Raw genomic sequence first — 18,021 nt, 5'->3', positions numbered from 1 at the left:
AGAACTATGCATACAATGTTTTGCATCGCTATGTCACATACATGGTTAGGCTTAATCACTCGCATACTGTATAGGTGGGTTCGATCGCAAAAGCCCTCTAGCTACGAGCCTGCCTAACATACTCAGTACTGGGTTAGTACTGTCAAAATATAATGAGTATTTAGACAGCATCATCAATTCATAAACAGATGTCTCCCACCGTCATTATATATTCATTCCAAGAAAAAAATGATATCAATCTCATACGCTGATTATTATATCCGAGTTGACAGGGTGGCGCTGTACTTAATTACTTCGTCAGATAAGAAAGGATACTGCGCTGAAGGAGAAACACAACAGAATCCGTCTCTGAAAGCAACGAAAGTGTTTTGGTGTCAGGGAGTAAGGGACCCTTCACGGGGCTTTTCTGAAAGAAACGAAGGTAAGCCAGTACATATCAAAATGGTTAAAGCCAGTTATATTTTGGTAATGTATGTTTGTAAAACTTAGAAATAAATGTATTACTAAAAACATTTCTTAAGCGTGGTTCCCACTAGCGACGCAACGCAAGGACGTAACGCAACGCAAGTGAATTGACCAATCACAAGCGATGGCTTATTCGCTTGTGATTGCTAACTGTCTATAACTTCGCTTGTCATTGGTTAAAACGCTTGCGTTGCGTTTACGTCCTTGCGTTACGTTCTAGTGGGAACCAAGCTTAAGTGACTGTAGAAAGTTAGAAGTAGGCCCTAAGTATGTTGTATAGGCCCACTCTAACCCCTTTCTGACCGAATTCAAACCAGGCTAGTTTATTTATATAATAATTTTACTGTTTTATGTCGACTGTATACGCCTATAGATGCCTTTTATCGATATATAAAATAATGATAATATTAATATTATAATATTATCAATATAATTATCTTACTATAGGAAAGGGTGATTTTAAATGTAGTTTAAAACGCAGTATAATTCCGGTCATTTTTACACCCAATGTGTACAGATACGTGCAATAGTAACAATTTGCATCGATAATTAAACGCTCTCTCTATGACATAAATTGTACCACTTTATACCGTACATAACAATAGGTACTTTATGCAATAATTCTTAATAATATTATATCTACATCTCTTCACTTTTGAGTAACATACGGTAGAATATTGGAATTTATAAAGACGGAGGAGGAATGTTACAGGCATGTAAAAACAGATAGTATACTATAAACACATTTTTTTTCGAGTAGGTGGACAATTATTCACAATCTGATTGGTATATATTATGACGTCATTGTCACTAAAATGTATCAAATTTTATCGATTGAAAGATTTTTACTTTATAGTGTGAATACAATAATTCATGTAAAGCAAAGAAGAACCTCAATTGTTTGGGTTTTCTAAGTAATTTCAAGATATGATATCATAGTTCTAGTTCAACAGTAAGGCCCGCATATTACGCACGATAAATAGATAATAAACTTTCTACTTTCTTCTGAAAACCAAAGAAATTAGAAAAGTTTTCATTCTAGTACTATGGGATACTGTAAAGCCCAAAATGTTTGCGCATCCTTAATTTTCGCGGACGTTATTCAGTTTTCTAAAATTCTTTTGTTTTTGTATAGAAAAAAAAGAATAATATATCTTTTTATCGTCTTAGTATCGGGCCTTAATGCCTATCGATCGGTAATGAGCACAGGGTTGCAACCTTCGCTTACCGTTTTCCTTATCATATTACGTAAGTTGGTAAACACATTGAAAAGGTCAACAAGATAATTATTGAACATAACTGGAAATCAACAATTCGCCACAAGAGACCTTTCTATTGACATGAAACGACCTGTAATACAAGACAGACCACAGATATTATATGATGCATTCATAGCCAGGCAAACCGATTTGCATCTTAAGTTTGATTGCTTTTGGCTACTTCCAATTATAATTCGCAACAATATTAATACAACCCTTCCGTATTATGTTATATATAATTTCATATAATCTACAAACTAATTTGTCGATAATATATATACTTTACAGTACAGCATGCAAGTTGTTTCTCAAAGTTTATGAACATTTTGCTCATTTTGGGTAATTCTATCTGTACTTCTTTTTAGTCTAGTATATCACTAAACGGAATTAATGATAATTGCCAAAACTAATGTGCAGAAATTCAAAATATCAACCAAAAAGCATAAAAGCAGTGTTCTATGTTACACGGTTTACTGATATTCATATTTTTTTTTGTTAAGGTAGAGACGCGAATAGATGGCATATTTTTAGTCGCGTGCAACGCGACTCTACAGCTCACTATGTCGGTCGGTTGGTCGGTTGGTCAGTCGGTCGGTAAACACTAACTTGAGCACGCGACTGCAGCCATGTATATGGCCTTGTTGAGTTTAGGTCCACCTTAAATTGTGCGTACCAAATAGCCTATACTGGTACCTTGTTTTTTATAGGTCTACTTTTACTCAATTATCAGTGCTGTATCTGTAAACAACAATATTTGTCCAGGGTATCATAGGAATATATCGGGTTCGGGTGCTATCTGTAGCTACCGTTTTCTCTCCTTATGGTAAGTATAGTAAAAAGTAATTGTCCATTAAATCAGTGACAGAAAACTCTTGATATGGCGTCTATGACACTAAATCATTTCTAATTGAAAGATTTTCGTTGTAGCGAGTTTTAAATTTATGTTTCATAATATTTATTAATCCATTGGTATTAAATATATTTTATTAATTCATGTTGATTTTTATACCTGTTACTCATTATTTAGATTTAATGTTGCATTACTGTTATATACCGTATATTTGTTATAATTATATAACTTTATTTAAATGAGCCTTCGTTACAGCATAAATATGTTATCATTATTTGTATTAGTATTAATTATTAATATCAATGCTTATAAATGTTTTAACCCATGGATTTCTATTCAACCGTTATTCGGTTTGTAAGAATTGGTTCGGTTCATGTTTCACATCCAGGGTTATAGTATGAAACTCAATAATCTTGTAATTGATTTTTTCATTCATTGCTCACACTATTTCATGTTTAATTACGACCTACACTTATGTGTGCTTTCACGCCTTATTCACGTTTATAAAAACTGTTAAAACACTCTAGACTGTTAATGAGTTCCGATATACTTGCACAAGATCGCTTTCATAAGATTATACAATTTGATTGAAAATAGAATTTGCACAAGGCGCGTTTTAAGCGTAATGATAAATAGTTGTACAGGAATGTTAGACATATCTATACCTACCTAGGATATATTGCTGCTTTGCATAAAATGACTATATCTCATTGTATCGCTCTTAAGATGAGACGTTACGTCGTTGGTCTAGTGATTGATATTTAACTGAATCAGTACACTATCAACAAGGGGAATCAACTCTTTGTGCTGGCCCCCCTGCAATAAGTGGCTCTCTTGGTCTTAAGCGGAATTTCGAGTACAATAAGAACAATTGAATATCAGCGACAACAATTGTGTTTTAACATTGGCCTACTAACTATATTTTAATATAGCCTATACAGCGTTTGTGCAATTGGTTGTATTTTTTTTGTAGTTTTATTGTCGCTTATTGTCTTAATTATGTCAAGGAAATGAATTTCCATTTTAAGTGGACCAATACAATTTCGTGAATCTTGTCTCAGACATTTAATTACACGGAAACTGTTGACAAACAATCCAGATATCACATTTTCTTTCAGAAAATTAAATACACAGTACAGTATGCGGTGTTTTATTAAAGTCGTTCACGGTAGCTACACCGAAGGATTACTTACATTTTAAAGTGTATACTATATATTTAAGAATATATGTTACAAGAACACCTGCTAATTGGCTGGTATTTTATGATACAGTCATAAAAAAAAGAAAAAAACGTTTGCAAAAACAGTTTTTAAGGTGCCCAATTTATACATTAAATTACACTTGGTTTTTCTATTATTTCAGACTCCGCTAACAGCCGGCCACAAAATGTTTATTAAAATCCAGTTGTCTACGTTGGTTGTCATTGCAATGTGCTTGACAACCAACATGGCGTCGTTTACTCGAAAACTGGAAGTAAGAACAACTAGCGGCACTGTGCGAGGTTTTGAAAGGATTGTGCAACAGAAAAGTGTATATACATACCTAGGCATTCCATATGCTGAGCCTCCAATTGGAGAAAATAGGTTTATGCCTCCAAAACCAAGAAAGGACACGGGAGAAGTGATCAACGCCACTACGTTTGGATACAGTTGCTATCAGTTAAAAGACACAATGTATCCAAACTTTAGCGGTGCCGAAATGTGGAATCCAAAAACTAACTTAAGTGAGGATTGTCTATCATTGAATATCTGGGTTCCTCACGAGAAGGGATTGAAACATGTAATGGTGTGGATATATGGCGGTGGATTTGTCACCGGAGCTACTGCAATTGACGTATATGATGGAGCTATACTTTCTGCCACTGAAGACGTTGTTGTTGTGTCCTTAAACTACAGACTTGGAGCACTTGGATTTTTAGCGTTGAATGACACAGTTCCTGGAAACAACGGCCTCTGGGATCAACAAATGGCATTGGAATGGATTTATAACAATATAAGAATGTTTGGGGGTGATAAATCTAAGGTAACTATATTTGGGGAGAGTGCAGGCGCCGTGAGTGTAGGCCTTCACTTATTTTCGAATGTTAGTACCTCTTACTTTAAACGTGCAATCTTACAAAGTGGCTCACCTACAACTCCTTGGGCAGTTCTGACAAAAGACGTGGCATATGAAAGAGGAATGAAGCTAATACAAGAAGTCAATTGTTACAGCAAGAATGGGAATAAAAATAACGTATCTGAAATAATAAAATGTCTGCGAGGCCTGAGCCCAGAAACGATTGTTGAACACGAATGGGTAGAATATGGCGTGTATGTGTTTCCTTTTGGGCCTGTTGTGGATGGAGTGTTCGTGAGAGATACTCCAGAAATGATGCTAAAGAAAGGCTTTGCAAAACCAACAGCAATTATGATCGGAGCTAATTTAAACGAAGCTTCTTATTACATGGTGTATTACCTACAAGATTATTTTAAAAGAGACCAACCAGATGGTGTGAATCAAACTCAATTCAGAGATATAATAGTAAAAGAACTTCCACAGGCGAATTCATTTGAAATAGACGCCATTGCTTTTCTGTACACTAACTGGATAGATATTGAGAATAAGGAAATGTTTAGAGATGCTACCGATGAATGGATGGGAGATTATAATATCAAGTGTCCAGTGTATGATTTCGGTCTGGATTACGCAGCTCAGGACGGAAGTAAAGTACACTCGTACTATTTTACGCAGCGGCCTAAGTTTAGTCCATGGCACCAGTGGATGGGTGCCATCCACGGTGAGGAGATTGCATTTGTGTTTGGTCAACCTTTACAAGAGGGTCAAAATTTTACTGAGGAAGAACAGGGACTTAGCAGGAAAATGATGAATCTATGGGCAACATTTTCAAAAACTGGGTAAGTATGTTTATCATTTTGGTTAGTTCCCACTACAACATAATAATACAAAGTAGTACGCGCAACGCGTTGCGTTGCGTCCTAGTGTTAACCAATATTAAGATACGGTAGGTAGTATCTTCTCGGAAAGTATACAGCAGTTTATAGAAAATATATCGGAATGTGAATACATTGTTATGCTAAATTAAATTACTGTTTATTTTTTTTCTAACGAAGAATCGTTAGTTACTAATTAGCCTCACACGCCTACACAGTTTGTTAAAGGTAATTTATTTTTACAGTTAATGACCATTTTATAAGAAGTTAAATCAGGAAATCAAAAACATAATCTTTATTTCCACACTTTAAAACATCCAAACATTATGGTAAGGTCATTCTTGCATCTGGGAACATCAACGTTGTAAACATGAAATAAATATGTCATATTTCAACATTAAACGATGTATAGTAACAGTATAGTATTTGAATAAGACGTTTCACTGCAGGGATGTATGGTAGAGTCAACTTAAGTCGACTGAGAGGAAGTAGGCCTATCATAATAATATAATGTAACAGCATTGGAATATGTAGCTTAATTTGATATTTCCAGATCGCATAAAGTAAAATATCAAATCGAGGGCATAATGGCGTCGAGCCATTTGCCTGCGATGACATGGAAGTATGTAATCATCACGTTAACTGATTTCAACAAAACTGTGACGTCTGTAAGTAATTACCCAGCGTGCAAATATGCAATCGTGATTGACGCGTCTAACTGATGTTACTACATACACTTAGTGTATCGTTAAATTAGCAACCTTGTTTAAAATAAGGGGAGGGAACAGTTTGTTTGCGCTACAAAATTAGTGTGATACAAGCGTGGTTCCCACTACCGACGCAACGTAACGCTACCTACGCAACGTAAGCAAATGCCCTTCTAATAATTGTGTTTGCCCCCGCCTGCGTGAAATCAAACCTGCGATATATTTGCAGCACTATTGCGTCGTCGGTTCCCACTTGTGATTACGCAATACAGCACATTGCGTCGATACGTCGCTGCGTTCTAGTGAGAACCAAGCTTAAGTAAGGGACCGACTAACCAGTCTAGATCGCGTCTACTAATAGGTCTACTCGCACACTTTTCGTCCCTTTTATCTTATCCCACTCTCACGTCTAACGTGACCTACTCTCCCTCCTGCTGATACGCACCACATACTTTCCCCTTCCTGTTACGACTCTGACCTATAGTAACTCTTCGGTCTTGATTGTATTCAACCTCAAACAGCTTTTACCGACCTGGCCGTAATACATTACAGTAGCCTATCGTTTAAAGACGGCGGACGAATGAGGGGAGACGTAAATTACAACAAAATAAAAAATAAAAGAGATCAATTTCCAGAACATAAACAAATTGGGTAAACCATGGATTATTCATATAAACTTTTTTGTTATTTTCTATAAAATGAAATAAAAATAGATGTAGATGTAATTAAATTTCCGATTGTTTATTTAAATAAAAATTTATTTATTCAGAAAACGAAAGTATATTTCGTATTTTATTTAATACGGAAATAGTTAAGTTCTCAAACATAATATCATTTCCTTTTTGTAAGTGATTATCAGATAGTAAGACTATTAAAGGTTCCTTACTCAGCAACCGAGATCAAACTGATTGCCAATATATTAACTCATCCAAAAACGGCACCGTGAAATTAATCATTAATCAAAACAAAATTTACTGTATAAAATAAACAAAACAAAATTTATATCGAGATCTCTAAAACACATTTCAGTTTGGTTTTGACTTTTAAAATCTGCAACAAAAAAAAACGGTTTTAAGTGAGCTCTTTTATGTAGCTTTACGTTTATACAATCAATAATAAATTTTATTTATTCTCAAATAAAAAGAAAGTACAGATAACATTTTCTAAAATAATAGGCCTACATAACAAATTAGAAAAGGGATACCCCACTTAATAATATAATCAATAATATTTCTATTATTTGCTACTATTTTAGTTTTGTGGCATCAATATTATTAAATGCTATTGTCATTATACAATCCTCCCTGAAGAAACAATATTGGGACATTTTCAAACAATTAGAAATTGTTATTTTTGCGAAAACAAAATCTATACGTCTACCATGCAAAAAACATTCAACAATTTACGTACGTATATACAATAAACGTACAATATTAATAGACACAAAGAATCATGGTAGATATAAATGGATAAAATCCATTAACGCCCACGACATCTTATATAGACTAGTATACACTCACTAAAATATATGTACATTAGCCCAAATTGGTATCGTTAACCAAAAATCTATACCATTTAAAATATAAAAAAACACGTTGGGGACATTGTCAACAATCTACTGAAAAGTTCATAGACACAAAAAGCTAAATAATGCATACAATCCATTAGGCAAACTACCAGTAAATACATACACTATCACTAATCGAATAGTTGCCAACAGAATTAACTCGTAAATCTTCCTTAAATTACGTCAACTATCCACAAGCGAAATGCTGCAATTTCAGTGTTATTAGCTTTATGCGAAGAATAGATTTTCTCAAAATGTCTTTATTTGGTTTATTCAATTCTTTAAAAGTACTTCAAGATGTATTGTCCCCCAAAAACATGAAAAATGAAGATTAATTAAATCAGACTTTGAATAGGATATTTTGTAGTTTTAATAAAATTAATTCCTTCCGTAAAAAAACAAAAAAATGTTTTCTCATATAAAATTAATGGTCAAATTTAACCAAAAGCCCATTGTCTGCCAGCCAATTTTACTATTTTTTGCTTTAAATTACAGTTTTATCAGGTAAATAAATTTGGTTTCGATTCAATTGGTGTTCAAAGTGGATAAATATTATGTGACAATAAAATGGAATATTCAACAACAGAAAATGTAAAAAAAAATATTGTTGTCAATAACAACAATACATCTTTAATAATTACATGCATGATGACTTAATAACCAACACCCTATAAAAAAATAAGTTTAACTTCGTTTTAAAAACATTTTGTATTGGGATTTTATGATAGTTATTCTAATATAGTTTTTCATCAGACGAATTCAGGTTAATAATCTGTAAAAACTTAAAATATGAAAATGTACTTGGAACTCTTGAAACAATTGTGTTGTCTCGAAAAGGGACTCGAGAACACACATTGGACAAAATTGGACGCTAGTTTCAAGCCAGATCTGACCTAATTTGCATAATATATAAACTAGCTGCTTTGTTAAAATAAAATTGCTTATCTGCATCATCATTTATGATAAATAAAGTGTATAAAACAATGTTTAGGTGTTAGACAGACAAGCGTATTAATATTAAATCATATACCGTAGGTCTAATGTCTCCAATAATGTTGTATTTATTTTCTTTTGAAGAACTCCAACCGATGATCATTACTGGAAAAAGTTTAGCAAAACCAAACAGCATTACATTGAGCTGAGTGCTTCATTAGAAGACTACATGTCAACGAAACAAGGCCCACGAACCAATAAATGTGCACTTTGGAGCAAATTTCTTCCAAAACTTGCTAGAGAAACAGGTATGATGTGGTTATTCCTTCTGATAATAGTATCTATACATTAGGAAGCTTGCGATCTATGACTACCATAATCCATGGTTCTCATATCACAGTAACAGGCAGGTCATCCGTTTTTCTATTTAGCTGAACAGCTGAAACCACGGTAAATGTCTGAAAGGGCAAATAACTATTTTAACTCTGAACTTGGTCAATGCAGATGACACAGGCTTATAACGTTGCCATTTAAGCAGAGAACTTTCTCTGTCTGAACTGTTTTGTAATAGAGCAACGATTCAATTTATGCAACCTCTCTTCTTCAAGGCAAACATTGCCTTGTCTCCACTCGGCAATCTTAAGCACATATAACAAGCAGTGACTAGAGAGCTTGACAAGCAGTGACTCGGAGAGCTTGTTTTCCAGTGAAATACAGTTCTAGTTTCTATACAGCTATTAGTTTACTTCACTAAATCTAAATAACTAATTTGGAAATCTAATAAGATATTTTAGTTTAATAATAATATTATGTTACTTCTACTATGAACTAACAATCCTCACCTTGAAATAGAAACAATCAATAGCATCACATTTTAAAAATATTAAAATAAAACATGGTTTAATAATAACTTTGAAAAACGATGCTCATAATATTTCCTACAATTACCAGTTAATTTGGTTCTCATTAAAACTGATAAAATGAAAAAAAAAGAAAATTTTAATAACAAAAAATACTTTTCGTAGTAATTGCAGTTGTGGAATTTGCATTATATCACATCTAATCAAACAATATTAATGTTTTTTTCACTATTTTAACAGCTGACATAAACGAATCTGAGATGGAATGGAAGAAAGAATTTCACCTGTGGAGCAGCGAATACATGGTTGCATGGAAGGCTGAGTTTAACAATTATATAGCAGACAAGGAAAGGAGATGCTCGGGAAACAACCAAGGAACGAATCGCAATGAGCTGTAAAGTAATGTTCGTTGGCGGTTGAAGTCAAGTAAAACAGATATATTTGGTAACCCCATATTATTTAAATGTTACAAAACGACCAATACTATGCCATACAATTTAAATCCATATAAGCATATTATAATATATAAATATTCTGTAAGTAAATCCAGCATTGGTTTGAAAAATCTATCCGAAAAATCTGTTATATACAGTAAAATAAAAAAATGACGAACCAGACGAACTTCGACTAGGTGCGCACATTGTCAACAATGAGCAACCCTTCTTGGAGAAATGGAAGCAGGTTGATAACCCTCATGCACGTACACTTATTAACCGAGAGAAGAGAAACTAGTTAGGTCTCGATGATTGATATTGTAGCCTAGCCCTAAACTAACATGAGATTCCTTATTTAACGAGTCTTAAGACAACAGAAAGCAATCGAAATAAACAAGGACGAACATGATCGAGAAAATGTCATTTGAAAAAGGCGTGAGTATAAATAGCCGCGAAAATAAAGTTACTATATAAATAATACTGTATACATTTTTTTATTTCAATTGCATACTGCTACTGTATATTCTTCCCAATGGAAATGAAATGAAAGTAAAACAAACTATAAATCTAAAAATATGTGATGGTATAAATTTGATGACGTCATAGCAATATTATATAATAGTGAAAATAAAAGCAATACTACGTACTTAAGTTACACATGTAATTAACTTTCTATTTTAGAATATTCTCTATCTAAGTCTTGTTTCAATGTAAGTTACTCAAAAGTGTACATATTGTTTGTTGTTGCTGTTAAATTATTACAGTACATTTTGTAAATATTACATTTAGTCCGTTATGGACCAATTAATAACACTGATTTGAGGGGTCTTTATCAAAAAATAGACCGATCAACAAAGTGTAAATAGGCTATATATAACATGTGTGTGCGCATTTAATATTTGAAAACTTTGTTTAATTAGTTAAGACATTACGTATTTCGTGTTTATAGAGATATCGTAAATGATCGAATAAAAAGCATCAGCCTAATTACACTCGGCGCCACGTGGAACGTGATTTCGCAGCTGAATGCGCTGCAGTTGGTATACAGATGTATTATAAGCACCACGGTACATGCTTAGATGGGTAATGACATTCGCACAATTTGTTGTACACACATTATATGGAACTTAATTTGCATAAAGACCAAATTAATTTTAAACTCTACACTGTTATCAGAATATATACATAGACTGACAGTCAAATAATTATACAATTTTATTAGATCATTTACGTTATCATTTTTAGCTCAGATTTTCTTTATAACATTTGTAGATATTATCAAAAGTGGGTTGACAGTTGGTGAATATACTGAAATGACAGTATATGATATGTATGTGACATTCCTCTCACGTCAAGTGTGTAGTCAGGCATACTTTAAGTCTCTAAGGAAAACATTCTTGATGTTATTTTATGACTGTATCGTGTTGATCTGAATCTGTACTAACATTATTATAACAGTCTATGTTTGTAGGTTACATTACTGCATTGATGTCACATGTGCTGAATATTTTTAAGTAGGTTGTTTTATTAACGCATATACGAAAAAACTTGGAATATTTACACGATTAGTGGTAATTATAAGTACTGTATATTAGAGTTCATCAACCTGACACAGTTTAAATTAAAATAAATACCGTACATAATAGCCTAATTAGCAAAATAACTAGGTGTATGTATGGTCTTGTTTTACTGGTGTGGGACCCAGTCAGAAATTGAATACAGTAAAATATATTATACCATGATAATACTGCTTGAACGGTTTTCTTAATCCGATATCGCAATGATTCTCTGTAAATATACATACCCGAGTTCAGTGAATTATAGTCAGTATTACTATGTTGCTTTGCTGATTTTTGTTTTCAGTTTAAACTGATTCAAAAAGACCACTATTTTGCATTTTTCTATGACCATAATATGTACGAAATGTTGAAAGTCTAGTGGTATGAAATATTGGTGAAGATACGTTTGATGTAATGTTTTAATTCTAGAGGAAATAAATTCACGACGACTATATATACTGTGATTACAACATTATTTACTGCCTGTTTCAAGAACAAGTGAGAAACGAGACTAGCTCTCAAACTACTAAAATGCCGGGCGATGTAGCAGTTTTATCATTCATAGTTAGGGATAAACTCAACATACAGATATAGATTTCATCTACAGAACACAACATTATAATCAATCATTGATGTGCTTAAATTTGGTTGTGATGCAAATTTGCATTGGTGTCTATCATATAGGAAAGAACATATGTATACACACTTGATCATCAGTGCTATCTCCACAATGACAACATATTTTGTTCAGTATCATAGGGAAAGTCTACAATACAGCTTTCACACTTTAACATGTGATGCTGCATCACATAATTTGCTTATAGGCCTATATGACACTAGCTTAATATACATGTAGAAACTTTACATATTAAAACACATATACATTTCTAAGATATAATTAAGGGTTAGGATCTATGATACAGCCTTCACATGTGATGCTGTACTATCACATAATTGTGCTTATATGTGACACTAGGAAAATGTTGATACAGGCCAAGAAATAGTTTATTAGACATGTAGAAACTTTACATTAAAACACATATATACATCTCTAAGATATAATTACGTCATCATGTACGTAAAGCATCACCATTCGACAAGAAAGTGACATAAACCTTACGCACGCGCACGTATACAATTGTTGACAATAATGTTCACGTTTAACAACTTTGTATATACGTATTTTAGTCCTAATGTAGAATTCTGACGAATTGGCTAAATACACGCACTTTATGCATCATACAGCTTAATTGGACCTAATTTAAAATGACGTTGTAATACAATTCCAAGAAATGAATCAGTTTTCTAAAATAAGGAATGAATAAATTACCTTTATCGATCCCTTGCAACGCGGATCTAAGTATGCACTCATGTTATGTTATATTATTTTAGATTGTTAAATTCTAATACTTTATATTTGCACACGTTTTAACTTTGTTGTTCCAAAAAAATTAAGGCCATGAAAATATCGAAACAAAACATTTCAAAAAAGGAACATTAGAAATGGATTGTTAGAAATACTTGCAAACGGCTTTACATAACAATATTAAACGTTCGATATTGTAATTGTCATTGTTGAACGGTACTACCTAATTGAAATTGATAGCCTCATAATCAGTAATTAGGTTCGTGTACTTGTGTATGTACATATTGAATTGTAATTGCACTAACGATTAAAGTATTAATGACAAGAAACTAAAACGTCAATATTTTCAATACATAATTAAAGGCTGTTCTTTTGATATGTACATCATAACTAGTACTATAGTTATTTATATTCATGTACATTCACTGTGATGGCAGAACGTTGGTGGTTAACGTGCTTGCCTTAAACTTTCTGGGTCGTGGATTCTTATCCAGCTTCTTGCTGTGCTTGAACAATAATTGCACAGGAAACTCAAGAAAGTACTTCTTTAACTCAACTTCTATGTCCCTGAAAAAAGCCCCATCGAGAAGCCAACGTCCCAGTAATACTGTCGTATATTATCCACCTGACGTTGCGGATCATTGATTAAAACAAGAGGACGGAAGGAAGGAAGGACAATATCATAATAGGCATATTTTAAATTAAATTATGTTTGAACTTTCAATCGTATGTCAATGTTTTTGTAGACAAATTATGGTATGTTTACGCAGCCGGTAATTACGAGTTAATATTCATTATGATGTTGTGTTTTACGTGCCTATTGGGCCTATATCAATATCATTACTATACACATAATGACGTATAAACCGTCTTAAGTGGATGGAAACTTATTCGATAATTCAAGAATAAAACATAAACATGATAAAGTGCAAATCATTTAAATAAACCACGTTTTGTCATGGGGTTTATTTTTGGATGATCAAAGAACTGAACACCAGATTGGTTCCCACTAGCAGAACGCAAGTGATTTTGACAAGCGATGGATTATTCGAATTGTCGCTTGTCATATTGCAACTCTCTTGCGTTAAGTTTACGTCCTCGCGTTGCGTCCCTAGTGGGAACCAATCGTTAGAAGCAGTAAAACATAAGTTGATGATACAATATTATGCAAATAAAAAACGTCTCAAGGATTGGTTATAGTTAATTTATAGCATTGGGTAGCAACAAAAATGTACTCGAATATTATAATTATAGTTTTCTTTCCATGAAGTTCATTGCGCCCTTGTGCATAAAGGTAAAATGTGATTTGTATTACGTCATCACGCGACAGCCGTATTCCAATAAACCGTTACGGCTTACTTCCAGAGTGTCTTCCGTTTTTAGAGCCTACTACACTTACAATTTAAAAACAGTTTCGAATGACATTAAGAAAACAGCTTAAGTTGGTTCAGCCTACAAAAATCATTCACAAAATGACAGCTGTATTTCATATACGCGTAAATGCTTACGTACTTACACATAAAAATAGTTTACTTTGTTGCACGATGGGATTGCATAAGGTCACGTGTTGATTTTATCTTAAATACTTTCATTAGTAGCATGCTTTAAAATGTGTTTGCTGTTAACAAAAATTATGGGTCGCTTTCTCGAACCCTAACCTTACGAAAGTTCCGTAGAAGCCTAATGTATCGTACTCCATAAATTCAAATTTAAACTGCAGGTTTCTTTATAACAAATGACAATAATTAATCAAAAGCATTTACTTATACAGTAATCAATCTGTAAAGTAGTTATATCAATGAATCACTTCTATCTACTGATCAAAGGTCCGGGCCTAGACGCACTGGGGAAGAGAAAGTTTGATAACTGAGTCATGCATCAACTATGCCTAAAGTTATTTTGTTTGTAGGTCTACTACTATTTTATTAGCTTTACCTGATAAACATGCACAAGTTCCTTTTCCCATGGTCCTGATACCCAACTGACGCACTATAAGCGCTATACTAACTCCTTAATTACTTCGTCTAATATTAGGAGCAACCAATGTTTTACTTTACTTTTTTACTTTACCTGATACTTTTCCACTACCTTACTATAGCCTTACCTACTATTACGTTAACTAAAATATATGCAATGCATATTAATCTAATAACTTTGTACTAAAACTGTGACAAACCAATTTCTTAATTAAATTACATAATGTGTGTCCTTTTCTATTCTCTGGTCCTACTACTGACCGTATTCTCAACTCACTATGATATCCACGATCATTCTTAACCGATTTTCGATAAAAAAAAAAACAACAAGGAATCGTTTAATGATGAATACTAGCATTTTACAGATAGGCCTAGTACAAGGTCTGTGGGCAACACGTGCGGATTTTTACTCTCGGAGAGTTTAAATGACTTACCAGTACATACTGTCCATGGGTTGTTGTTGTTTTGTTTTATTATTGTATTTTTGCATTTTCTATAATCAGCTTAAGTAATATTATTCTTTAATGTATATATGTACATTGGATATACGGATTAAAGAATAAATGAAATGAATGAATATTATAGCCTGATGGAGACTCAGTAATCGCTAAAGCTGTTGGATATGTTTTATGAAAAAAAATCCTATATTGATTAAAACAGAAATAAGATATGATGACCATAATATTTTATCGAAATGTAAGAATTAACAAAATAAAAAAAAAGGGTGACAACAAAAAATAATTTAAGTTCAATGCTTATCGATAGGCGGCGCTTGTTTTAACGAAGACCAGCGCCCTCAGTACTAAAAAAAACAAAGGGAGTAGGCTGGTAAACAACAATAAAAAAAGAACATTGTAATTTGTTTTAGGTCAATTTAATTATGCTGTTTTCCTGAAATGGAAGAAGTTGAGGCCGATTGCCGTTTATGGATCGGTAATCTAGATCCCCGTTTGACCGAGTAAGATTTTGTTGTCAATATAATTTTCTAATCTTCGACAGCCTAGCCTAGCTAGTAGTAGGCCTAACTAACTCGTTCCCTCCTGGCATGCTTGGCTGTGGAACGCGCCTGGTTGGTAGCTTAAGTGAGCCGCAGGTAAAGGTTAATGTTAAAATATCTTACTGGTGTACTGAATACCCCATAACTATTGCACATTTTGTAAAACACAGATTTAACCTGTTGAAGATCCTTAAACGATATGGTGATGTGAAGAAATTTGACTTCTTGTTTCACAAGACTGGTCCAAATCAAGGCAAGCCCCGTGGTTACTGTTTTGCTAGTTACAGCACAAAAGAGGTACAGTATGATGAATTAAGTCTTAATTTGAATGTGTAATAATAATTTATATATTAAACAGTACAAAGCATTCAATAATAAAAGACAGAATGTTATTTGGACATACATATAGCTACAGAACTTTCATGAGGGTAAGAAGAGTTGAAATTATAGGGCAAGAGTTGAAATTATAGGGCTAGAGATAGATGGACAAAGGATGGTGAAGTTTTCATCTTTCATATTTCGACATAGCAGTAATGAACATAGCACTCACTATAAAAGTTTTTTTTTTTAATTTCAGGAGGCAAGTAATGCCATCTTGCTTTTAGATGGAAAGGTAGCCCTTGGAAAACGCCTAATCGTCAAAAGGGCTCACTCTCAACCATCCGTAAGTTTTCTTTTTAGCCCGAGCAATGATCTTTAAGTTTTATCTACTTTGTTGCAGGACTCAATATATGCTAAAATTTGAAATACAAATTAAATGAAAATGCACATAAACATATTTTAATTTCAATCTTTAGAGAGAGGATCTGGTTGCTAAGCAACAACCCAGTGGTATCTCAGCCGATAGACTACCAGCAAGTTTCGGAGGTCAGAGTTCAGGAGCTAAAAATGCTAAAAAGATAAGGTTGGTAAAAGGCAACTGGCCCATACCATAGCACATAACTCTTAAATATTAACTCTCTAAATAATCTCTCACTCTAATACTACAGTATCCCACATATTGCTGTTTATTGTTGCTAGACTGATACTGCTCTTTCCAAATGGCTTTGCCTTATGTGAGGAGGTTACATTATTTATTTTATGGCCACATTAATCCAGTGGCAATTAACACTTTTTTTTAGACTACTGTAATGGGACACCCCTTTTCTCCCTCTCTTCCCCCTCCCCTTTTCTCCACCTTCCCTTCTATTTCCCCCCTCCCTCCTCCCCAATTTGACATAGACCCTTGAAATATCTTCTTAAGAATTTGGTTGAATCTGGATTTTTTAATCGAAATCCCCAACTACATTTAGAATACTATTTTGGAATGCCTATTTGCATCTCTTTACAGCCTGGAAACTAAGATCAGAGCATTGGAAGCAAAGTTGATGGTAATGGATGGAGACAAAGATGCTTTTAAAGTCGAAGAAATGAAAAAAGCATCTGACAATTACAATTGTAAAAAACATTCAACGAACTCTTATAAATCAAAAAAACCTTATGATAAAAGGTAACACATATTGTCAGGATCATGTGTCTGTTTGTATATATCAGGGACGTAGTGTATATTTTATTAATATTATGTATTATTTTTATTTTATTTCGGTATAAAAATATAATAAGCAGCAAAAGCTGAAAGCATTGTATGAACATACGGAAATTAGAAAACAATATGGGCAGCACACACAAAGAAAATCAATACAATATTAAGCAATAACAAAAACCATATAAAAAAACCATTAAAAAAATACAGTCAATTGTGAGATCCTATTGCACAAAAGGTTTTTTCTTTTTTTTTACCATATTTAATGAGGGTGATCCATCCAGCAATTGCTGATCATTAGGGACCCTCAGAGGTTCACAAAATACACATATACACAAGATGCTCTACATAAACAAAGTCTTATTACAAGTCTTTGGGAGTGGAGTTGTAATTTTGTCCTTAGAAAAAATCCTGACATGTGACAGGACTTGAACCCAGGATCCGTGGAGTGGTAGCCAAGCATCATAACCACCAAGCCACAACAAGGTTGTTAAATATTTGTTTAAAGCAGCATGTATCTTTGAGTTTTATGCTTTTGGAAGTTGTGAAAATACCTTATATTGCAAATGAATGATACATCTAACATTACACTAAGT

General features: G+C 33.4%; 2 protein-coding genes across 2 annotated transcripts in view; both read left to right on the top strand.

The window, feature by feature from the left end:
- The window catches only part of LOC144842956 (putative RNA-binding protein 18), a 122,748-nt gene extending 105,103 nt beyond the window's left edge, over positions 1 to 17,645 (top strand). Inside the window, exons 2-6 of the mRNA XM_078699581.1 lie at positions 15,734 to 15,864; positions 16,074 to 16,200; positions 16,481 to 16,567; positions 16,701 to 16,807; positions 17,234 to 17,645. Coding sequence (XP_078555707.1) covers positions 15,803 to 15,864; positions 16,074 to 16,200; positions 16,481 to 16,567; positions 16,701 to 16,807; positions 17,234 to 17,396 — 546 coding nt within the window. The 5' untranslated portion in view covers positions 15,734 to 15,802 and the 3' untranslated portion in view covers positions 17,397 to 17,645. The remainder of the gene's footprint in view (positions 1 to 15,733; positions 15,865 to 16,073; positions 16,201 to 16,480; positions 16,568 to 16,700; positions 16,808 to 17,233) is intronic.
- LOC144842940 (acetylcholinesterase-like) lies at positions 335 to 12,020 on the top strand. The gene is made up of 4 exons (XM_078699557.1): positions 335 to 421; positions 3,937 to 5,468; positions 8,856 to 9,019; positions 9,812 to 12,020. The coding sequence occupies exons 2-4, from the start codon at positions 3,961 to 3,963 to the stop codon at positions 9,967 to 9,969; spliced, it is 1,830 nt and encodes a 609-aa protein (XP_078555683.1). The 5' UTR covers positions 335 to 421; positions 3,937 to 3,960; the 3' UTR covers positions 9,970 to 12,020.
- Positions 17,646 to 18,021: the final 376 nt, after the last annotated feature.

Source organism: Antedon bifida, chromosome 5 (assembly GCF_963402885.1).
Source record: "Antedon bifida chromosome 5, ecAntBifi1.1, whole genome shotgun sequence".
NCBI classification, from domain to species: Eukaryota; Metazoa; Echinodermata; class Crinoidea; order Comatulida; family Antedonidae; genus Antedon; species Antedon bifida.
Note: the sequence above shows the minus strand (reverse complement) of the source record. Positions and strands in the feature narration are given on the sequence as shown.

Coding starts and splice junctions, on each gene's coding strand:
- LOC144842940 (XM_078699557.1), top strand. CDS start 3,961: ATGTTTATTAAAATCCAGTTGTCTACGTTGGTTGTCATTGCAATGTGC. Junction 5,469..8,855: donor GCAACATTTTCAAAAACTGG/GTAAGTATGTTT, acceptor TTTCTTTTGAAG/AACTCCAACCGATGATCATT. Junction 9,020..9,811: donor AAAACTTGCTAGAGAAACAG/GTATGATGTGGT, acceptor CTATTTTAACAG/CTGACATAAACGAATCTGAG.